This window comes from Ursus maritimus, unplaced genomic scaffold, assembly GCF_017311325.1.
Source record: "Ursus maritimus isolate PB19 unplaced genomic scaffold, ASM1731132v1 scaffold_11, whole genome shotgun sequence".
Lineage (NCBI taxonomy): Eukaryota > Metazoa > Chordata > Mammalia > Carnivora > Ursidae > Ursus > Ursus maritimus.
In genome coordinates this window covers 16,764,315-16,789,618 of record NW_024423453.1, presented here as the reverse complement: position 1 = coordinate 16,789,618, position 25,304 = coordinate 16,764,315, and the positions used below count along the sequence as shown (strand labels likewise).

Genomic DNA, 25,304 nt, shown 5'->3' with positions numbered 1-25,304 from the left:
CCGCAGTGGCGGAAAGTCGCCCCCCCGGTTACCCAGCCGCGAGCGCCCCGGGAGAGAGGAGGCGCCCCTCCACTTCCCCTCCCCCTCGCCGAACCCCGGAGCCCGCACCTGCCGCGCGGAGCCAGTCGGGTCCGCGCCTCCCTCCCCCACCCCCGCCGGCCGAGAGCGGCCGCCCGACACTCACCTAGGCCCACGCGGTGGAAGGGGGCCAAGCCGTGCAACCCGGCCCAGGTCCCCGTGCGGGCGGCAGCGTGCACACGCCGCATCAACCGCTGCGGCGAGGACGAGGAGGCATTGCCCCTGCTGCGGCGCGTCGGCCCGCGGCCTCCCCCGCCCCCACCGGGCAGGAGCGCTCCCCGCGGCCCCCTTCCGGCTGCCGAGGACAATTCTCTGGAGACTCCGCGCGGCCCAGCGCAGCAGACCTCTCACAGCTCGCGTTCGCCGCGCAGCTCAGCAACATCCACCTCTGGGACTTTTCTCCTGCAGCCCCCTTCCACGAACCGGGGAGAGGGCGGGGAATCCCTTCGGGAGGGCTCTCGAGTCTCTCAGAAAAGCGAGCCGGGGAACGGCAGCGAGAACAGTGCGTGACGGGCCCACCGACTGGCACGCTGTGCTCTGTGAGTCCTCTTCGGGTTCCGAACGGTCCTCGCGGGAAAGGAAGGAGTGGCTGCCCCCTGACGAGTGAAAATCCACGTCACGGACGTTTGAGACTCCGCGGCGCCCGGGACCGGGGCTCGAACCGGTGTCTGCGGGCGGGTCGCGGAACCGTGCAGGCCCCGGCGGGGCCCGGGAGCGCACGCCTGCGAGGCGGAGGCTGCCGCTCCCCCGGGGGTGGGGGTGAGTGGGATTTTTTTTTTTTTTTACCCGCTTTCTTAGGGGTAGCGGTGAAGGGAGCGAGGTTGGGGGATTCTTCTCAAGGGAAGAGGCGGGGCGTCGTCTCTTGGCCCCCGCGCAGGTCGAGGCACTTTCCCGATCCTGCGCGCCGGACAAGTGGGGGCACAGCGTCCCCCGGAACTCTGGTCCTGGCAGGGCAGCCTCTCCCGGGCAGCTCTCGCTCGCAGTCGTCCGACTCTTCTGTTCCACGGCCGAAATGCCTGCCACAGAGGATGAGCGATTGGAAAATAAAACAAAACATTAATTTCCCCTTCTTTCCAGGCACTCGGACGCGTAGCGCGCTCAGCCGCCCGGGCGCAGAGTGGAGCCGGGTGGGCTGCCCGCCAGCTCGCCCGCCGCCCGCAGCCCGCTGCCATGTGCTGGCTGTTGCTGCTCCCAGTGATTGACAGGCCGGCGCACAGTCGGCGTGTCAGCAGCGAACCAAAGTAACATGCAGTCTTGCACGTTTTGCCGAAGTGCTTTTGCCCCTTGGAATGCCTAGGAGTTCAAACAACATTAAAGCAACGCCTCTGCGCATTGGAGATCAATACACAGAGACGGGAAATTCAGGTTTTAAACAATTGCTTCGCTCGGGACTCGGTGGCCAACAATGCCTCAACAAACATGTATTTGGTCCACACGCCGAGTGCCAGCCCCTCTTCGGCAAAAACCACCCTGTTTTTCACACAACCGACCGTTTCAGACTTTAAACTTGTTACCGTTCGGATAAGGAAAAAAAAAAAAAAAAGAAAGGGACCCTGCTTTTTCTCTTAGCAGTAGCATTTATTTAAGAGCATTGGCTTTAGCAGTGGGAATGCTACTGGTAATTTGAAATGCAACCAGTAATCTTAGATCTAAAGCGAGTTCAAAGAAATGTTCAGTTCCTTGCAAAAGCCAGCATTTCTCACCTAATCTTTTCTAAAATATCTACGGAATGAAAGGAAGGAAACAGTTCTTACCTAACGCAAAGATTGGAAATTGCTTTTCAGGCACATTTACAGCGACTGTTGCTGTTCCTTATCCAGGGTAAGGAGCTCTGTCTGCTGCTATCACTCTGCAAACCACTGCGTGCCTTACAGAGCAATCCGACTCCGGCTCCGCAGAATTTCAGCAGCTCGCCTCCACCTCCACCTCCACTCCAGGACACGCCTCCAGTGATATCATATGTCAATCACACGGGCTGCGTGAAAACCTGGAACAGGATTTTTCCAACAGTCGTTTCCTCTTTCGTCTGTGTGTACCAACTTGGAAATGTTGCCCTGTATACTCGTGTGATAAACATCCTCTAAAAATTTGAGATTGCCTCTAAAAATCCTGCAAACGCAGTTTGTCATAGAAGAATCCTTTAAATTTAGTCATTAGTCTCAGTTAAAGGATTAGTGGACACAACCTTTAAGGTTGAATTAGAAAATAATATTGAAGAATAAAAGAAGTTTAAAAAGTCGTATGCCAAGCCATCACTTCTGATCGGCTAGAGAGAAAATGTATAATGATATAAAAAAGATGATAATATAACATTACAGTTCCTATTTAAAGCAAAATTCAGAATATGTGAAATCTGAAAGTTCAAAAGGTGGCATTCCTTACTGCAAATGTATATAACATTACCTCATAAAGGTGAAATTTCCTGCTGTAGATTTTATAATAACTGTTCTATCTTGGCTTGTGACACAATTTCCTAAAAATCAAATTTAAAAATCCCAACTTTCTTCAATTTTGTAATTTGTATAATCTTGCAAAAAAAGAAAGCCACAACTAACTCATTTATTTTTAAATATCATCTAATTGGATGTCAATTAAAATAGAGATAATTTACGAAGAAGTTTTATAATTCTTAATGATTTACGTTGTGTTACTGGGGGGGGAGTATTTTAATCAGTAGAAAACTCGCTTTCTGTTTTCTTACAAACTATGGGATTTTAGACATTTATTATCAGAATTATGTACTTTATGCTGCAGTGAGGATAACTATATGTGAAATTTAAGGTTCCACAGAGACTTTTTAAAAGATACTTAAAAACCAAAAACATATAGTAAGTGGAGAGGAAGTATTCTTTTTTCCCAGTTACTAGATATCAGAAGTAGCTTCAAGTCTTTGACAAAATAAAGCAAACAAAACAAAACTCCAGAATCTAAATCATGTATAAATTTGGGTATGGAAATTTTCAATTCTTAAGCTCCTTCTTTACTATACCAAGTAATTCTGTTGAAACTGTTTTTTTTCTAGACTTTCAAAAGTTTGATCACTTTAAAAAATTAAAGTTGTATTCGGAATTAACCTCGTTGGAAGCTAGAACATTGCTAAGACCATCAATAAGAAGAAAACATCACTAGAAAATAAAATGAAACAAGAATGAAGCCAAAAATCTACATATTCACTTTTAATATAAACTATTAAAATAGGTTGTTTAAAAGGATAAAATCAGTTTTATTGTACAAATTTTCTATTTTTATTAGATCTCATATTTTGAGATGTAATGAACTTTAACCAATGATGGGTAGGTTTCTTGACCATTATGAATGGATTTGGAATAGTCAAATCAGAACTAAATATCACATCAGATTATCCTATTTGGTTCTTCAAAATTGTCTTTTCAGCTATCGCCACAATTTTAGGATGAGAGGTCAGTTCACCAATATGATAAAACCAGGAGAGGGAGCACTGAACACTCTACACTTCCATAAATCCTACAAAAATATAGTTGAAAGATTTGTTACAAATAAGCTTCAAACTATTTCAACCACAGATGTATTAAATTACAATCTGCATGTGATTAAGTATTTCTGAATTACAATAATAAATCCATGAAATTTTATCTATAACACCATCATCATGGGTCATGTTCTATTTAGAAATCAAATATTATGATGTACAAGTTGACCAATGACCCTTTACATCATTCTGCAATAAAATAGATCAAAATGTTTTTCTCTCAATATTAGGTTACAAATAACTATAGGTATTGTCTTGCCACCCTGATCCAGAAGCAATTAATAAAACCTGCTGCTCCTTTTGATTGCCTACAACTCATAAGAATTTGTAAAAATTCTAAACTTTTAGCTTAAAATAGACATTGTTCTTTAATTAGTAAGTTTAATTTCAGTGTACCTTAGCTAGAAATAGATAACTGGAGCATGAAATTTTCCTGGAAAGGAAAAACAATGTAAATATGCATGGGAAAATCTTAAAATAATTTTCAGTTCACTATTAAGATATGTCTAAAAGAATAAAGTGGAATGAGAGTGAGCCCTGACGTGTTGCTCACTTTCGTGTGAAAACAGGAACAGCCATCTCTTCTGCTGATTTGATTTTTGGAAAAAGAACAAAATAGAATGAAAAAACAATCTGGTAACTCCTCACAACTCTAGTGATTTAAAAAAAAACGTGTAGTACTGAGAAGCTTAACTTACTCATTTATTTACTTTATTTGCCAAAGTAGCAGAATCATAATGTGGTCCAAGCTCTTTAAAAATAATACCCTATTAATTCTCCCAATGTTTCTGTGAAGTCATGATAATAAGTAAAATCTTTTATCTTGTCGAGAAACAAAATAATCACATAAGTTGGTAAGTTAGCCTATAAGAGCCTAATAAATTAATGAAGAACAAGGAATGGAAACTAAGTCTCTACTTTCCTTTTAGGGCAATAGTCACTATATTACTATACTTCCCAAGAAAAGCTGGCAAGGATAGGCCATTTTATTTTCAGTTTCCTTTTGTAAACAGTCTTTGTAGTTGACAGAAATAGACCAACCTATTCTGTAAATTTTCCATAAACATTCTCTTTATTTTCATAAGCTTAATTCTCATCCTTCTGCCCTATTTGAAACACAAATGTTCTGCACTGGAACAAATTCTGGAAGTGGGCAAATCAAACAATACATTGAGTAAATTACACTGAATGATTTGTAGAGTTTCTGTCCGCTCTATAATTCTACAACTAATCACTTGTGTACTTTGTCACAAGTGATTCTATTTTTCTGCAAGTTGTAAGAAAAAAAAGAAATGCACATGGCAGGGCTCTGAATTGCCCTCTATTCCTTATGTGTCATATGCCTTTACAGAGAATCAAAGTGACAAGAGTTCAGACAAACTGCATCACTCCTATATATCAAAGATTTTACTAACTAAATCCACATGGTAAGGTTGTATAAGGAAACATCTTTGCCCTAGTACAAAACAGTCTTCATTTCTTATCTAGCTAATTGAAGAATAAATCCTCTCTTTTTTCCTCTTCCATAATATTAAATGTTCCTTCTGAGCCTTGACTTGTTCTTCTTTCTTACAAGAGAACAAAATTAGCCATCTCTGCTGATTTGACGGTTGAATGCCCTCATTATAATGATCACCTGGTATCATCTTTGATTCAGCAAAAGTTATTAATCTCTCATTTCTGTAACTATTTACTGCTGTCTTCATCTTCAGAGACAAATGTATAAGAATGTAGATTAATTCAAACCTGTAACTGCCCCGAAGATAGAACAGCAAGAAAACAAAATCATGTTTTCATTAAAACAAAAACAACTTAAAACATCTCCTGAGGCTTACTTACTATAATCTTTATTTCCTATACTGAAAAAAGAAAAAACTTACAAGAAGATTTTTTTAAAGACTTTATACTTAGAGTTTTCTTTGATTTGCAATTCTCTTGGAGCATTTTGAATAATTCCATGTATAAAAACATTTCAGGTGGTAATAATAATTGATAGGCTACATGTATTGAAAATCCGAGTTTTTACTATATCATTCTTCTATATCGTGGTCTATTAACCTTAGCAAATATGCCATATTTATCCATAATGTCCCTATGTCCAATATTACAAGTATGAAAATGGCATGGTATTGAGAAAAGAGTAACTGATGTAGGGTCAGATGATATGAAGTTCAGGTCCCAGCTTTGCCACCTTCTAGCTTGGTGACCTTCACTTAATTTCTCTTAGCCTGCTTTCTCATCAATAACCTGAAGTTAATAACAATCCTTCACCTTGTCAAATTGCAGCGCTACTGTGGACTCAATGCATATGCAGTGCTTTGTAAGCTTTATAGTTCTGTATAAATTCTGTAAGTTAGCATTGCCTCAAATACACTGTATGATGAAGAAATGTTTCAGGTCCCCTCTTTTTAGGTGCTTCATCCCTAAATAATGAATTTATTTATCTTATTTCCAGTTAAGATAAAGTTCATTGCAAATAATAAAATCTCTTCTATAAAATCTGTAAACTCTTTGTGATCATTCAGATAAAATAAAGCAAATATATGTTTTTAAAAAGTAATTGGATAACATTTTAAAAATTAAAATTAAATAGAAAAGTAAAAAGCAGGGATGCCTGGGTGGCTCAGTCAGTTAAGCAACTGCCTTCGGCTCAGGTCATGATCCCAGAGGCCTGCATCAGGCTCCCAGCTCAGCGGGAAACCTGCTTCTCCCTCTCCCTCTGCCTGCTGCTCCCCCTGCTTGTGCGCATGCTCTCTCTCTATCTCTGTCAAATAAATAAGTAAAATCTTTAAAAAAAAGAAAAGTAAAGTAAAAAGCAGATATACTTCTACATATTTTCATACTCTTGCTTCTTTTTGATAATCTCTTAGAAAGTTAATTTTGATAATAAGTATGGCAGATATGGTAGCAGTTTCTGTCAATTACCAAAGTACTATATGAATCTGATGTTTGTATTAATTTTTAAAATTGATAGCAAAGAGGTATGTCATACAGCCAATGCATTTCAACTAACCAAAACAAAAAACAAAAAACCCCAAAACCTGTAAAGCGCCACCTATTGTTGAAAATAAGTCATTTCAAATTTCAATCAAAACTAGAAAATTGCGTGTTAGTCTAGGAATTGGATTCATCAATTTATATTGATCAGTGTTTTGTAGTCTTTCTTTCTCTTAAGTTACAATATTGTGTTACGACTTAGGGTGTTAGTTTTCAGTAAAATTGCAACAAATGCATTAAAAATATATTGGATGCTTTTTGAAGAATCTAAAAGACAAAAAAAAAAAAAAAACCCACAAAAAACCCACTGTGCCTATCTAAAGTTACAATATCAATGGAGAAGATAATAAAGTAATGATAGTGACTTTTAACCAACACGTATGCCCAAAAAGATGCTTTCCCACTCAAAGTAGTTACTTAGAAAAGGTATATACTACTTCAAATAATGCCACAATTGGATAAATCTTTCTTTAAAATCCTTAATTACAAATACCATCTGGGTTGGTCAATTATAGTTATAAATATTAGTGATCTCTTCTGAATACATTTCTTCCTGAAAGTCTTCCTCTTCCTATTTCTTTCAAAATTGAACAGAAGAAAATGGAAGAAATGAGTACATAATACTTCTCTAACTTTTGATGAATTATGAATTCCTTCATTCTGAAGATTCATAACATTGCGGAAATTCTGTAAACTTTATGTGCTTAAGTGTCCTTAAGACTGGTTTATTCTATCTTATTTATTTATTTATTTATTTATTTATTTATTTATTATTTATTTAAGTAAGTAAGCTCTACACCCAATGTGAGGCTTGAACTCATGACCCCAAGATCAAGAGTCACACCACTGACTGAGCCAACCAGGTGCCCCATGACAGGTTTATTTTCAAAGTAAGTGTCCTTAGCATAACCGATCAGAATAGGTGTATTTTACCCATCTTTAAGGTTTTGTTAAAACCTTGTGGGCAGATCTTCAGCCTATTGCTATCACATGATTTAATGATTAGGCATGCAATGAATCTTCATATTAAGTTAATTCTGGCCCTTTCTCCTCTTTTTCCACTGCCACCCTGATTCAAGTTCTGGTTATCACTCATTAGATTACTGACTCATCTCTAAGGCAGTTATCTGACACCAGCCTTTTCTTGGGACAATCCACATAGTCAGATGAATCTTTCAGGAAGAGACTCTTTTGTCAGGTAACTCCTTTGCTCTTGATTTCCTTGAGATCAAGTCCAAATCCTTACTGTGGCATTAAAATTCCTCTGTAATTTGTCCTTACTTTACTTTTTCCAATTCTGACAGTTGTGATTTTACAAAAGAAGCCTTCCTTTCAGTCATGCCAGTCTTGTAAAACAATTGTGATCACGATGGGCCTATTGCCTATTTTCTCCTGGTGTTTCCTTCTGCCATGTCCTAAAGAGAGATTGTCTTTTTCTTTTCCTCTCTTATGAATCCTATTTATTCTAGAGTGAGAGTCAAGTTCTTCTTCCCATAATAATTAATACCTTATATTTTATAGCAATACATATTTTACGTTATATTCTTTTCACTGTTGATTCTCCCCACTACAGCAAATGATCTTCTAAATTTTTGAACAGTTTTGTTATTTTTATTTAGGTATATTGTTTTTCTTCTCAGACTTTTACTCAGCTTGAACACTCATTCAATATACTGGCTCCTATTGATTTATGGGTTAACCGAATCCAAATCCATCTTCAAAAGGGAAATATTTTTTCTAATACTAATATTATTTATAATATATACACTATACCATATACAGTATTGATATGCAAGATTGACCAACCCAAGGAATAAAATGTTGATTATATTATGCTACTATCTCAGAGACATCAAGCAGTATGTATGCTCCATTATAGAATTAATCAATTAGGGAATAGAAAAGATTACTGAAAAAGTCCCCCAAGTAAGGATATTGTGTAAATACTAGAGAATCCATGAAAGATCTTGAATACTATATTTATAAAAAGATGAGATCAAATACTTTAATAGCAAGTTAATTAGAGATGCTATTGTGATTTTTTAAAAAATCATTTAAAACTTTATAATTCACTGTCAAACTGTATGCAATAAATAAGTCATGACTTCCCTTTCCTGCAAGACAATTTTAGTTTATGCATTCATTCAGCAAGTATGTATGTGTGCTCGGTGCTGTGCTGGTGATGCAAAGATGACAACAAATTCCTGGAGAGGCCCTAACAGTCCAGTCTCTACCGTATAACTCTATGCCCCACAGTTGATTGGATTATGGGGGGGCTCAGGACCTAAACACAGTTGAAAGAAAAAAAAAAGAAGAAAGAATGAGCTGGGCCAGTCTGATAATAATGGAGAGAGTAAGGCAGTTATTTTATGAAATAAAGCTACAAATTATGAAGAAAAAGGCAACAAAAGACAATGAGTGAATAAAATTTATGAGCAAATGAATATTATTAGGTAATAATAACCAAAATACCACATCTACTCAAATCCAAGATGTCATTGCTTGTATGATGCATTTTTATTTTATGGACTGCTATGAAAGGAAACATGCTGCAGATTAACCTGAGCCACAATGCATTCTTATCACTTTGAGTTTTTATTTATTGAAACGGCTTTTAATGCTGACTTAAACATAGCTTTTTATCCTATATCATTCTTGTGCACATACTTGAAAGATAATATATGCAAAACAAGTTTAGGGTTCCTAAAATTCCTCATAGTCTAATTCTTCTGAATCACTTTTGACTCAGTCATCAGTGCTAGTGTTTTTGTATACAACATAATACTCTGGCCACTAAGAACACCGGCAGAAGTTCTTCAAAGATGCAACAGTTCTTAAAGGAGCACTCCACCATTATTTTTAGGATGTCTCCCAAGCCACTAACACTTACTCTGCAGTTTTTGATACCGTAGTATTTTTTTTTATCTTATCACAAGTGCCAACAGAAGGTTTTCAGACAATAGCCAGAACTCAGAGCCTTGACTCAAATGGTCCTTAAATAGTTTCCCAATCAAACATGGAGAGGTTGCGGCGGTCTAGTCATACAGCGGGGAATAACAACCAAGTTTGCACATGGGTAGGCAGTAACTACCTCATGACCTGACTCCTGTCTGGTAGACAGTAATTATAAGATGCAAGCAAATTTCAGAAGTATTAAAATGTGGATGAAATTGTGCCTCTTGGAATTGATGAAATGCAGTGGTTAGCATTCTATCTTTACAGTAATCTTATGGTTTCCTTGTCTAACTTTGTACATATGATGCACAAAGAAGTTTGGTATTTTGACCAAGATTACACAGTTGACAAGGAGTGGAACAAGGATTTGAACCCATGTATAGAGAGGGTGAGGAAGTTAGTCGGTAGAAAGAGAAGGAGCTGAATTGTTGTAATCAGAGGGCATTTCGTTGTAGATCTGCCATCCCCCTGCTGCTGGTGTTCTCAAAGCTCCTTGGCTCTTAAGGCAGCGCAGCTATACAGGGGGTTCTTTTCTTGGATTCCCATGAGCTTCCTCTCCGTTTTCCATATTTGACTGGGGAGGCCTGACTCAGTGTCTGCTCTTTACAACCAATAATCCTAATAAATCTAGGCATTGATATATGCCTGGGAGAATTGGGGATGTTGCACAAAGAAGGGCACACTGAGCTTAGATTTGTTGGATAGGAGACAAAATTGGGGTGGAAGAGAGGGGAGGAAACAGAGGGAGGACATTCTAGAAGAGCTAAATGTGTGCGCGAAAGTACAAAGGGCAAAATAATGGGGGAATAGCTTAAGGAGTTCAACGTCGTCAAAGCAGACAGTAAGGGAGTGGAAAGATCAAGAGAAGGTTGGGTAGGAGAGCAAGGTTCGGGCACACGCGGACTCGATGCCGTGTAAAGAAACTGCATGCTATCCTGTAAAACAGTGACTCGCAAACTTGTTTAAGCAGTGACCTATTTTTTCAAAACTAAGGCTAGATGAAACTCCAAAATATGTAAGCGATAAGGTGGCCCTGCCCCGAGGAAGCAAGGATGGAGCGGGGGAAGAGAAGTCTCCAAAGGCAGCTGAGCACAACACAGCTTTAAATCCATTTTGGGAGCTTAACGTGCGTGACCAGAGGAAGGTCGTCTTGTCAGTAGTAAGGAGGTGGGAGGGGCCGAGTAGATCACTGCTCTTGGTCACTAGGAAGCCACCGCAACCATGGGGAGAGACTGAGAAGTGAGGAATGCCACGTGGTCTGCAGGGCTAGCCTGCAAGAGAAGTTCGGGTGAAGAGGGATTTCTTGCGCAGGTACAGCAGACAACCACAAAGACCTGAGCGCAGAGAACAAAGTACGATTAGCTCTACGCAAAGCGCAAGGCAAGGAATACAGGATGATGGCAGATGGCTTTTTTCTCTTTTCCGCGAACGTTTTCTACGGTGTTTGCGTAATGAGATGAAAACGGATATATGTTTGTTTCCTGCTGTATTGTTATACGATTATGATAATCCATAATATATTATTGATTACATATATAAGTTTAGTGTGTGACAGTCCTTTTGCTGAGTTTTATATGCATCATCTCTTTTAATCCATATAAAAATCATATTAGTGAAGTATTATAATTTATAGAGGAAGATGCTGAGGCTCTGAGATTAAATAATGTACCCCAAACAAGTACCCAACTTGCAAGTGACAAAACTAAGATTTGAAAATAGATTTGTCTGACTGTAGAAAACCAGTTTTTTATTCTGTTATTTAAAAACCTTCCAAAATATTAATACTGCTATTCCACAGCTATAATATATTACAATTTACTGAAATATTCCAGTTCCAAATTTGAAGAAGAAAAAGCACAAATTTCCATGGTCCTGGATCTCAACTCTGATACCAAGATTTCATGAGACTGATTTGCACTTTCTCACCCGATGCCATCCCCACAACCTTGCTTGCTAAGCCATGGGAGTGGAAACGATGGTGTCATTGGTAGTAGCAAATTTCTCACATCGAAGAGCACCTATCTGAGGCTTTGACTCCTCGGGTTTTTCCTACATACCTATTTCTTTTGCCTTGCCCATCATAGGGAATTGTGCCTGCGAGGAAGATCACAAGCACGACTCACGCTTCCAAAGATATCTTAATTCCTATTTAGGGCCCATTGTGCACATGTGCAAGGTAGTGGCTAAAGTGTTATTCTTAAGACCCCAAATTGACCATTGAATTCAGTACTATTTTTCTGAGACCTAATGCAGGAAACAATCAGGTTTCTTTTTTTCTTTCTTTTTTTTTTTTTTAAAGATTTTATTTATTTATTTGACAGAGATAGAGACAGCCAGCGAGAGAGGGAACACAAGCAGGGGGAGTGGGAGAGGAAGAAGCAGGCTCATAGCAGAAGAGCCTGATGTGGGGCTCGATCCCATAACGCCGGGATCACGCCCTGAGCCGAAGGCAGACGCTTAACCGCTGTGCCACCCAGGAGCCCCAACAATCAGGTTTCAATCAAGAGACACAGAGAAGTAAAAAGAAAGGTGTTCTTCCCCTTATTAACATACACCTCTAACCCACACACACACACACACACACACACACACACACACGTTAAGTATAAGAAACAGGACAGCACTGATAATCAGATACAGGATATATGGTTCCTAGGTTGTTGATATGAAACCAAAATCAGAAATAAGTGAAAACTACCTGACTATGGAATACAGCTCCTGGAGGGATTTTTTTCCCTCAGATAATTAATTTGCTAGCCCTCTTACAATTTAACAGATATAAACAACAGATCATTATATATATACATATATACACACACACACATAAACATGATAATTATGAACTGCTTTAAAATCTTTTCCACATGGCATTAAAATATATGAGAAATCTGTGTTTTTTCTGACTAAAAGGTGCATTGTATAAGCCTTTTCTCTTGTGCCATGCCACTATCAGTGTCTTTATGACGATGTGATCAAAGAAATGGAATATTCAGCATCTCCCGTAATATAGATCTTTCCTCTCCCATCTTTCTCATTGCCTACATTCTTTTTTTTTTTTAAGATTTATTTATTTATTTATTTGACAGAGAGAGAGACAGCCAGCGAGAGAGGGAACACAAGCAGGGGGAGTGGGAGAGGAAGAAGCAGGCTCCCAGCGGAGGAGCCTGATGTGGGATTTGATCCCAGGACTCTGGGATCACGCCCTGAGCCAAAGGCAGACGCTTAACGACTGAGCCACCCAGGTGCCCCTTGAGCCACCCAGGCGCCCCCATTGCCTACATTCTTAACAAAGCAAAATCATTAAGCATTCAAAACCCATGGCATTGGCCTTGAAATGTTTTATATGATTTGTCAAAAGCAAGTATTTCCTACCTTTAAGGTATTTATGTTGAATAAAAAGACTGCACCAAGCAAAAATGTTTATTAAAAATGAAGAAAAAGCAAATGTCAGGAGATGTTCTTCAAATGAGTGTGTGGCTTTACTTTTTAAAGTAAAACATTTACATCTTATTCAATTTTCCTTTAATTTTATACAGAAAACTTCACTAATACAGTGTGGACGAGCCTCCTTGTCACATTAATTTTCTTTCCTTCTGATACATGTGAGTCTGTGTGGTCACATGCATTCTGGGCTTTGGGTTTGCAGATGAAGAAAGTGAGGAAGGGAAAGAAAAGAGAAAAAGAAATGCAAGAAGAGGGAGAGGGGTATCTTAACTAGTAAAAAGGCTAAACAGTAAATCATAATTAAGAATAAATTTATCCTTATGTCTTGTACGTTCCATATTAAAAACTAAAGATTTAAAAAAGAGTAACACAGTAGTTTCTTGTCCCATAATTATTTAATACAGTCATTCTGAGTTCCACCTTCTATTTTTAACTGTGACCTTTCTACTGAATAAGAATCACATATACGAGGTCTGAATTATTACAAAGTGGGTTCTGAATTAATGAGATTAATGAGAGTTTTTTATACTACACAGGGAATTCGATCCTAAAGCAAGAGTGTTATTAATGAGTGGCCCTGCACTCCATGACAATGTGCCATTTGATGGGTGTATTTTTATAAGGCCCTGTGCAAACATCACCAGTCGGGCTCCCTCTCAGTTCATTGTGACAGTAAAGATCATGAGCATACATCACTGTAGCAATCCTTATTCGTTAGAGGAGACCCTGGGTTGAAACTGTCCATTGTGTTGCAGTGCCATAGAAAGTTTACGCAGTTACGATGGTTTAAAAGATGTTAGTTTCATCTATGTTGGAGTCTAAGAGATACCCAAGCACAAAACTGGGGTTTTTGTGGACATTTATGAACAGTCTGTAACTTAAGCAACTTCCATACCGTTCACAACTTATCATCATTACCTGATGCAGATTTATAACAAAATTTGATATTTTAGGAAAGCTTTATGACCATTTTTAATGATCATTCCAGTGCTATGAAGTAAGCTGATTATAATATCACATTTTACTTAAAAACTCAGATATAAAAATCAAGTGAACTTAGTGAGTCTTAACTAATACAAAAGTTTAGAAAAAAACACAGTTATTGAGCTTCCACTCTGTTGCTTATCTGTCCAGGCCTATTAATATTTTTTCAAAGTGGATAAATTATACTTTATCACTATAAAGCCTACACAATATTCATAATGATGACCACAGTCTCTTTATAAGAGAATGGCATTTCTTTTTTCAAAAGGTCAACCAAATGGAGTGTGACTCCATTGCACTTTAAAAAAATTTTTTTTAATTTATTTGATAAAGAGATAACAAACAGGGGGAGGGAGGAGCAGCAGAGGGAGAGGGAGAGGGAGGAGCAGACTTCCTGACGAGCAGGGAACCTGATGCGGGGCTCAATCCCAGGACGCCCACCAGGATCATGACCTGAGCCAAAGGCAGATGCTTAACCAACTGAGCCACCCAGGTGCCCCTCCATTGTACTTTTTTTTTTTTTTTAAAGATTTTGTCTTTATTTATTTGAGACAGAGCAAGGGCAAGAGATATCCCAGAGGGAGAGGGAGAAGCAGACACCCTGCTTAATTAAGAGCCTGACGTGGGGCTCCATCCCAAGACCCCGAGATTATGACCTGAGCCAAAGGCCGCCACTTAATGGACTGAGCCACCTACGTGCCCTCCACTGCACTTTTTAAATTATTAAAAATGTCTCCAGTTCCAATTTTATCAAGATGGGTCATAGACCTAAATATGAAAGCTAACACTATCATGCTTCTAGAGAAAAGCGTAGAATATCTTCATGATCTTGAGAAAAGCAATACTTCCATAGAGAGGACACAAAAAGCACTATACATTAAAAAAGGTAGAGTGGACTTCATCAAAATTAAATTCTTCTCATCAAAGGACACTATTAAGAAAATAAAAAGGCAAGACACAGCGTAGGAGAAAGTATTTGACATGCGTATATCTGATTTGTATTCAGAATATATAAAGAACTATAAATTTATAACAAAAAGACAACCACACTTCCAAATAGTCAGAAGACTCAAATATACCATAAAAGAATATATATGAATGGCCAAAAAGCTCACAAAAAGGTGCTCAACATCATTTACTCATCAGGAGAATGGAAAACCACAAAGAAATACCATTTTTTGCTAGAATGGCTAAAGTTATAAAAGACTGACAATACCAAATGGTGGTAATCAAGTGGAGCAACTAGAATGCTCATGGCAGGAACATAAAGATGGTACAATCACTTTGGGAAAAGTCTGGCAGTTTTTTATACAAGCACACACACATGTGTGCATGCACGCACACACACACACACACACACACACACATCCTATGACCCTACAAGTCAACAAATCTCCTCCTAGGTATTTTCTTAAAAAAAATGAAACATATTGCACAAAGATTTCTATGTGATGATCCATAACAATATATTATGACTATTTATAACAACTTTATTCATAATAGCCCCAAACTGGAAGCCACCCAAATGTCCATCAACAAGAGAAGGTATAAACAAATTGAGGTGTATTCATACAGTGAAATACTACTCAACATTAAAATGTAATAGACTACTGATACATACATCAAAAAGAATCAATTTCACAAACATAATGCTAAGTGAAATAAGCCAGACACAGAAGTATGTATACCATATAAGTCCATTTTTATGAAGTTCTAAAACAGGCAAAAACTAATCTATAAGAATGGAAGTCAGAACAGTGATTGCCTCTGATGAGCAGGGATTGATTGGAAAGTGGCACAAGGAAATCTAGGATGACAGGAATGGCCTATTTGTTAGGATGGCAGTTACATTAAATTACATTTATGAAAATTCGATAATTGCACATTTACAATCCATGCATTTCATTATATATAACCTTAACTTAATAAAAAGAAAACGATTCTGACTTCTCTCCTATGTTTCTCTTTAATTCAACATTTACTGAGTATCTATGACATAAAAACCCTGTGTAGTTGCCAAGGATACAAAAATAAGTAAGACCCTGTCCCTGACTTCAAGGAATTTAAAGTCTAAGAATGAGAATTTATAATCTGGTAAAGAAGAGAGACAAATTTCACTGTAAAATAGCAGGGACCTTAACAGAGCCAGAGCTGGGCCAGAGGAGGGAACACAGTCACAGGGGAATGCCTAGGTAAGGAAGATGTCTAGAGCACTAGAAGCTTATCTTGAGAGTAGAGAAGAAGATGGAGGGAAAAGGATTTTCAGCCTGGGTAAAAATCACAACAAAGTCATGTAGATAAGAAATGGCCCGGCTCGAGTGAGGAACTAGAAGCAGTTAAGTACTGTTCCAGTCAACTGATGTTAACTTGCTGAACGATCTCCCCAATGTATTTGCCAAGATGACAAAATTATTTTGTATTTTTAGTGTCTGAGCTCTACACATTTTTCTTTCAGTACGAATGGCACTTAACTTGCTCCAGCAATGATCACCACTGCCCCCACCTCTGCCTGAATTCCAGAACTAACATTTGTTCTATTATCCTATCAGAGCTCTTGGCTGTCATGCAATTCCATCATCATGGAATCCAAGAGAAAACCCTGTGCAATTCCATATGCAAAATTTTTTGAGGCACTGTCTTCCCTTGGCTTCAGCAGCATCATTTTGCCCTCATTTTCTCCTTTTCGGCTTCTTTCCTTCTTTCTTTCCTTTGGCTTTGCTTCACTCAAGCTCTAAATATTGGCATTCCTCTGGTTCTGCCTTAAATAGAGTGACTATATATTTATTCTCCAAACTGGGTCGACTTTTGAGAATTAAAGGGCTGCTATTAATAATTATCTTGGGGCAATGGGTGTTAACTGGGACCATCCCAGGCAAACTGGGATTGATGGTCATCCTGTTCCTGGGGCGGTCTTCTTTTCTCACTCCACACGCTCTCCCCAAGTGATCTCAAGCACTCCAGGGGCTTCTTTACCATATTTATCCAAACGATGCCAAATATCTCCAGCCTGGACTTCACTTTTGAGCATTAGACCCTTAAAGATAAAGGTTTATTCCACTGGGATGTCTTCCAAGCACTTGTAACTCATTAAGTCCGAAAGAGAACATACAATATCCTCTCTTCACATTCACACTCAAATTCCCTCCTCTTCTAGCATTTCCTATCTCTAAAAAGGCAGCTTTATCCATCTGCTTGCTCAAATCAAAAGCCTTTTCCTCCCACTCACATCCAATTAATCATCAAGTTCTGGCAGTTCTATTTCCTCTGCCCGTCTTGAGCCCTCCACTTTCCTCCAGCAACACCATGGTCACCCCAGAACCAGTTATATCAATTCTTACCGGGACTGGTTTCTATGCTGCAGCCAGTGTGATCTTCATGATGACGTGGGGAACAAAGGCAGAAGGAAAGGTAGATAAAATAAAACGTCCTTATAACCTATAGCCCATTGACAAATACTTGAGGCAGGCAGAGTATAACGTTCCTCCAGGAAACTCCCAACTGTCTTAATGTTAATGCTTTGCTAGGGAGGAAACCAACCTTGGTTTGACAGTAGCAAGGCCTCAGGTTTCCAGGAGTCTTCTTTTAGCATATGAAAATCCTTTTGGAACTTCCCTTATCTTTACTTCCCCCCACCCCAAAGTATATCATCAGTCGCCCCTCACAATCCCGCAGCAGCAGCTCTTTCTGTCCACCAGTCCTGTCCCCGTGTTTTAATAAAACCACCATTTTGTACCGAAGACGTCTCAAGAATTCTTTCTTGGCTGTCGGCTCTGGACCCCACCAAACTGCATCTATGCCAAAAACTACATTAATAAAACACAAATCTGATTAATTTGTTTTTACATAAAAACGTTTCAATTGCTTCTCATTGTCCACAGCCCCCAGTCTCAACTGGAGGCTAACATGACCTCAGGTTACTCTGTGCACTGCCCCCCCAGCCCTTCTCTCTTCAGTCACACCCTGGCCCTCTATGCTACACCCGCATTGGAATTCTTTTCAGTTCCTTGAATGTGCCAAGGTTTTTCTAACCTTAGAAATTTTGCACATTATTTCTCCTTTAGTTATATGGTGCTCCAACACACTGTACTTCTTTGCATAATTTTGCACAATTTTAGTTAATTTTTTATTTTGAATAATTTGTTTAAAATCTTTCTTTCTAGACTGTGAGGCTGCAGGATGTGCCTATTGTGTTCACCATTATATCCCCAGCACCTATATAGCGCCTGAGGCTCAATCCATGTATTTGTGCAATTAAACAAAGGATCTCGCCCTCACTGGGAAAATTCCAATTCATTGACTAAAGGGGAAAATTCCAATTACTTCTGTTTTTCAAACTATTAACAAGAATTGTTTGTATATTTCTCTGTTCAAATACATTTTGCCTATTTTGGGGCTGGTGGGACTCATTGTCCCATCAACAAAATAGGGAGTATAACCACTATATCCCCTTCTCACATCATGTGCTCATTTGCATAACATTGAAAACATAAAGGTAGAAAGTGAGACGAACCATAATCTAAATTTCAGATACGGGGTTTTCCCAAGTAGGAAGAACAAACTGTAACATGGTGATTTAATAAATCTGCTGTTTCCTTTCAGATTAGAGACAAATCACAAGGGTAAATGCTTAAGACAATTTTCCAATCAAACATTGCTAATCCTGTTGATTTCTACCATTCAAGAAACCCAGGAGAAATCTAACAGTGGAGTGCTTTGTGTTTCTTATTTAATGAGTATTTGGCAAAAACAATGAGGTGGGGGAAAATGTTCCTGAGGGCCAGAATCCAGTGTCACTTGCTTACAAAGCAACCATTGGGACATGAGGTGATTGACCATCTGTTTTCAATCTTGGGTCAAAATTTCTTTTAATCCAGGATGTAATTAAATCCCTGGTATGTGTAGAGATATCTATTTCATATATATAATTCCCTAGATGTTTAATTATAAAGTAGTTGCAATCATTTGCACAAATCAGTTCATATTATGTTATTTTGACGGCAGGTTTACATGTTTTGGAAGGAGCTGTATGGGGCTCTGATGGGGAGAAACCAGTATAATACATAGGGGTTTGTTCCATCTCCTTCATTTCCATCTACCATCAAGGCTGGTTCCCTGTCTTGCCTCTTCTCCCAATATTAAGATAAGATTCAGGATGTACTTGTAATTACAGTAGCTGGGTCTGAATTATAAGGTGATTTCTTAATGTCATTGTTAAAATATGAAAATCATTTTTCTTTAAACTATTAATTGTACAGAAAGAAATATTAACTTTAAAAACAAAAATCTTTTAACTCTAAGACAGGAGAAATAATAGATTGTATTCTTCATGTTACAACAACTATGCCATATAATTTCATCTTAGGTTAAGTATTTTAGGATATTTTGAGATGAAGAAAAATCTGAGACTGCTCTTCCTGATTTCATTTTCTCTAAATCTAAAGTCACATAAGGAGGTATATATCCTCTTTTCCTACTCGTGTATTCCATACTTAGAGCTCTTTATTCTACACAAAGGTATAGAATCAAACAGTGTAACCATGATTGTAATAAAACGAATAAGCTGACAGCTTCATGTTTGTGTTTGAAGAAATAGGAAGAAGAAATGGGAATTGCATCAATTAATTTTTATTGCAAAGACATTATCATTTTAGGAGTTAGTTGGACAGTGAGGTAGTCAGGTCCCCAACAAGACAATATGGAGTCAGGACAGCTGAAATAAAACAGCACTGACATCCTGTTTTGTAGCTTAGACAGGACCACACTGACATTCTGCTTTGCAGCTCTTGCAGAAATGACTTCTGCAAAACGTCCTAAAATAAGACAATTAACCACAAAGCATTTGTCACTATCGCGGGCAAGGGGCAGTTAAGACATAAGCCCCCAGATGTCGGCAAAAAAATCCCGTCAGCACAGAGACATTAACCTAATAGGTAGACAGATACATGACCAAAGCCCTGATTGGCATGGCTCAGCACACCCTGACTGCCTAAGATAATTCCACAAAAGAGCTCATAAAAACCCCTAAACCTCGAAACTCTAAAGGCAACCCACTCGGGCCCCCCTCCCTCTCCAAGAGCTTTATACTCTAGCTCAATAAACTGCTTTGCTGCCCACCACTCTTTGTCTGATCTCCTCTTCATTCTTTGAAGCGACATGACCAAGAACCGTGGGCACTAAGGGGACTAAAATCCTGTAACACCATCTGAAAGTCTTATTAGACATTATGTACATTACTCTTAGATCTTGGTAGGAGATCTAGAATATCAAATTAGCTGCGTATTCAGGAATACACATTTCTAATTCCTGTCTCTATTGTACACACTAGATAATGACTACTCCAAGAATCAGTTTCTATTTTAATAGTTTACCGTGGTGTTACTTCACAGTGTTTAGCTTCAGTAACGTCATACAAAGATTAAAAAAAAAAAAAAAAGACTGACTTGTGTTGGTCTAGGAATGAGGAAACAAAATCTCTGGACTCTAAGCTAAATCCAAAGTCAGATTGAAAAACTATTAATTAAAACATTCAGTTTCCAAGAGCAATGAAAAAGAGATCAAAGTTTTATTATTTTTCCTTCTTTTTTCTTAAAAAGTTCCTCATCTCTTGGGGCACCTGGGTGCCCCAACTTGCCTTTGACTCAGGTCATGATCCCAGGGTCCTGGGATCAAGCCCCACATTGGTGGGGGGTGGGGGGAGGTCCTTGCTCAGCAGGGAGCCTGCTTCTCCCTCTCCCTTCTCCCCTGCTTATGGTATCTCTCTCTCTCTGTCAAATAAATAAATAAAATCTTTTTTTAAAAAGTTCTTCATCCCTTTTTAGTCTATAAATGCTTTTTAAATTTTTCTCTCTACAATTTCTCATCGGCAAACTTCGTATTTTCTTATTACTCTGGGAAATAGCTTTCTAGGCTAAGCCATTTATCTGTTTTGTTTTATACTTTCCCTTCCATCTTCTCAATCAATAATTAATTTTAAAAGAATTTATTGAGTGTCTACTATATGCTAGGTAGTGAGCATCAGCTCCTTCATTCTCTACAAAGAAGTTTTTTTACGCCCCTTTTATCTTGCTGCTTCTCCTGAAAGCCCTGGAATATCCTATTAAGTAGTTGGCATTTTCAAAGCAAGGAAGCCAGTGAAAGATTCCAGTCAGGGGCTGTGTAATAAAGAATTTGTCTGAGCTTTGCCACCTGTTTGGGGAAGTAACCTCTAAACCCTTGGATTTCCTGAGTGCTGGGAGTTTCTTTGTTATTCGCAGTGGCCCCCACTGGCCACATCTGATAGTTTATTCTAATGGGGTGCCTCAGGGTGGGCACTTGTTACTTTATGCTAATTAGATGATTCAGTGTAGGACAAGCCACACCCATAGTCTTAGGGTAGAGGGTGGGCCATGCCAGAAAGACCAATCATGTGATGAGAAGGTTGGAGCTTTGAGCCATGTGGCATCAGCCTAAACTCAGAGGAGGGGAGAAAGGCTGGAAATTGAGCTCAACCACAGGGGCAATGATTCAATCAGTCACACCTACTTAATGAAGCCTCAGTAAAAACTGAGGTGAGCTTTCTGGGTTGACGGTAGTACTCAATGAATGTATCACCACATACGGATGCCGGGAGGGTAACGTGTCCCTGAGGACATGAAAGCTTCACATTTGGAATCCTCCCGGTCCCAGATTCCACCTTACACATCTCTTTCTTTGACCGGTTCTGATTTGTAATTTTTACTATAATAAAACTGTAATTGTTAAGTATAGCACTTTCATGAGTTCTGTGAGTCATTCCAGTGAGTCACTGAACCTGAGGGGGACTATGGAGACCCTTGAATTTGTAGTCAGCTGGTCTGAAGCAAGGGTGGCGCTGGGCCCCTGAACTTTTGACTGGTACGAGAAGTCCTGAGCAGAGTTGGCAGTCTGGAAGAGTGTGCCCTGAATCTCAAGGTTGGCTCCCTCCGAGTGGGGGTGAGAACTCAGATCTGCATCTTAGACAGTAGTGTGAAGGCTGGGGTGGGGGTAACTAATTGGAGGTTATTGTAGCTGGTACAGTAAACAGAAATGTGTCCCTGAAGGATGTGGCTTCAAATCAGGTTCCAGGAAGGTTTCAGGGAAGAAGCAGCAACATTTGGGATAAAACCTGAGGTGGATAGACTCAACAAGTTTAAAAAATGAGAAAGAAGCATGCTAGCTAAGGAACCGGAACAGCTTCACAGAATGAGAACAGCAGGTAAAGAGTTGTGTCGGTTTGCTATTGCTGCTGTAACAATTTCACAAGTTTAGTGGCTTAAAGCAATACAAATTTATTATCTTACGGTTTTAGAGGTCAGAAGTCTGAATGGGTCAGCAGGGTGACCTTCAGGCCACCCAATATTCCTTGCCTTTCCCAGTTTCTAGAAGTTGTCTGCATTCCTTGATTCATGTCCCCACATCACCCTGACTTCTGCTTTCATCATAACATCTCTTTTTCTGGGGCACCTGCGTGGCTCAGTCGGTTAAGCATCTGTCTTTTGCTCAGGTCATGATCCCAGGGTCCTGGGATTGAGTCCCACGTGGGGCTCCCTGCTCAGCAGGAAGCCTGCTTCTCCCTCTCTCTCTGCCCTTCCCCCAACTTGTGCCCATGCGTGCGCTCTCTCTCTCTCAAATAAATAAATAAAATCTAAAAAAAAAAAAAAATCATCTGTTTTTCTGGCTCGGATTCTTTTGCTTCCCTCTTAAAAGGACCCTGGTGATAATATTGGACCCGCTTAGAATATCCAGGATAATCTCTCCATCTCAAATTCCTTAACTTAATCACATCTGCAAAGTTCCTTTTGCCATGTAAGTTAGCATACTCATGGGTTCCGGGGATAAGTTCATGGACATTCTGAGGGGATGGATTCATGATTCTGCCTACACAGTAATCCTTTTTAGGTGGAGGTCAGGGACATGTAAATAGAGCAGGAAGGTGGGTGAGGGCTCTATTTTATGGAGAACCTAGGTCTACATGGAGGAAGACAACAGGGAGGCATCTGAAGTTTATCAGCAAGATAATGGTTTGATTGTTGGTATGATTTTGGAAGCATGTCCTGTAGTGTAGGCTGGATTAAAAGGGCGAACTACCAGAGATTTGTTAGGTGGCTATTGGAATAGCCATGTATGAGGTGCTGGAGGCAAAACCTCCAGAAGAAGTAAAACAGAGGGGATTTCGGAAAGGGGCAATTCATGACACTTGGCAACAGATTGGACGCGTGATTTGAGAGGAAGGCAGCATGAAACTTTTGAGATAACAAGAGGTAGAAATGGCATTCAACGAAATTTTAAATACAGCTTATTTGGCAGGAAAATAATAAACTATATTTTGAACATGGTGAGCTTGAAATTATGTGGAGAATTCTATGACACCAAGAACTTGGGAGAGCAAATATCTACATGATCTTAGATATTTGAATCTCATGCACAGTGGAGATAGTTGAATATATGGAGAGAATGCCTAAAGGAGAGAACGAAGAAAAGAACAGAAAAGGTTGAACACAGAACTTTAAGATTTAGAGATTGTTCATACATTTAGCAAAAACATTATTATTGCAGTGCCCACTATAGGCATTGTGCCAGACACTGGCAAATAGAACAAATAAAAACTCAGTTCCTGCTTTCACATACCTTAGAGGTCTAGTGGAGATGTTTGACAATAAAACAAGGATTACAGCAAAGAGTGAAAGTGTTAAGTTATCCATGTTTGAAGGGCATTAAGAGTGATATAGGCATTTGTAAGCAGAATCATGAGATCAAGGGGTTGGAGGAGGAAAGAGGGAGGGAGAGACAGGCTCTCCTGATTAAGCAGAAGGGGCCAGGAAGTGATATTCTAGGAAAAACAAACTGTTCCAAGTTAGGCAAGTTTGGAAAAGCCTGATAGATTTGGAGAACTCTAATATCCAGTACTCCTGGTTAAAAGAAGTATGAGATTTACTGTCAAGAATGAAAAAGCTCCTGGAGTGGAGCCAAATGCTCGTTTGCAGCAAAGAAAACTTAGCTGAGGTCAGCATCTTATATAGTACCTGGCGTATAGTTGATGTTCAATAAATATTAAATGAGTGCATTAAAATTTGCAAATACTCTTGCATACATTATTTTGGTAGAGAGATTAATGTCCCCCAACAATGTCCATGTCTTAATCCCTGGAACCTGTGAATATATTATGTTACATGACAAGGAGGAATTAGGTTGCAGACAGAATTAAGACATAATCAGTTGACCTTAACATAGGAACATTATCCTGGATTTTTGGGGTGAACCCAATGTAATCAAAGTGTCTTTAAATGTGGAACAGAGAAGCAAGCAGCCGAAGAGGTCAGAGTGATCCAATGTGGAAAAGACTCAACCAGCCATTGCTGGCTTTGGAGATGGAAAGAGCCATGAGCCAGTGAATGTGGGAAGTCTCTAGAAGTTGGAAAAGGTAAGAAAACAGATTATTCCCTGGACACTTCAGAAATGAACACAGTCCTACCAACACCTGGTTTAATGCAGTGAGATCTCTTTTGGACTACCGACTTTCAGAACTGTAAATTAATAAATTTGTGTTATTTTAAGACACTAAATTTATGCTAATTTGTTTCTGTAGCAAGTAGAAAGTAATATAATCATCTTGTTTTACAAATGATGAAATTAAAATTAAAAAAGGTATTCAAAAACTGAAGACAAGAAGAAAAGATGTAAATCACCAATATTAGAAATTAAACAGAAGATATCATTACAGATCTTCAGCCATTAAAATTTAAAAAAAGGATTACTATAAACAGCTTTATGTTTATAAATTAGACAACTTGGAAGAAACAGATCTATTACTCAAAAAGTGAAGCTAATGAAATTCAACCAAGATGAATAAATAATCTAAGTTATTTTATACCATGAAAATAATTTTTATATGTGATATTGGTGAAAGGATAGAGATATAGATCAATGGAAAAGAATAAAGATTCCAGAAATAGATTCATACATATGCGCCCAACTTGACAAGAGTGCAAAAGCAATTCAATGGGGGAAAGAATAAACTTTTAAACAAATGGTGTTGAAGTGCCTGGATATTCAGAGGCAAAAAAATAAACCTCAGGGTGACTCAGTCAAAGCATCAGACTCTTGATCTCAGGTCAGGTCTTGATCTCAGAATCATGAGTTCAAGCCCCATATTGGGCTCCATGCTGGGTGTGGAGCCTACTTAAAAAACGAAACAAAACAAAAAACCCAAAAAACCTAAATTTCACATCTGATATAAAAATTAGCCCAACATGGATAATGGGCTTAAATGTAATACATAAAACTATAAAACTTTAAGAAAAGGACAAAGGAAAAAAAAATCTTTGGGATATATTCTTAGGTA

General features: G+C 39.0%; 2 protein-coding genes across 2 annotated transcripts in view; both read left to right on the top strand.

Annotated features, from left to right (window-relative positions):
- Nucleotides 1–1,899, top strand: part of LOC121101901 (translation initiation factor IF-2-like) — a 6,589-nt gene extending 4,690 nt beyond the window's left edge. Inside the window, exon 4 of the mRNA XM_040626570.1 lies at nt 1,308–1,899. The gene's annotated coding sequence lies outside the window, so the exon portion shown is untranslated. The remainder of the gene's footprint in view (nt 1–1,307) is intronic.
- LOC121101899 (atherin-like) overlaps nt 1–2,162 on the top strand; it is a 2,296-nt gene extending 134 nt beyond the window's left edge. Inside the window, exons 2-3 of the mRNA XM_040626568.1 lie at nt 189–617; nt 1,899–2,162. Of these exons, the coding sequence (XP_040482502.1) occupies nt 189–617; nt 1,899–2,162 (693 nt within the window). The remainder of the gene's footprint in view (nt 1–188; nt 618–1,898) is intronic.
- Nucleotides 2,163–25,304: the final 23,142 nt, after the last annotated feature.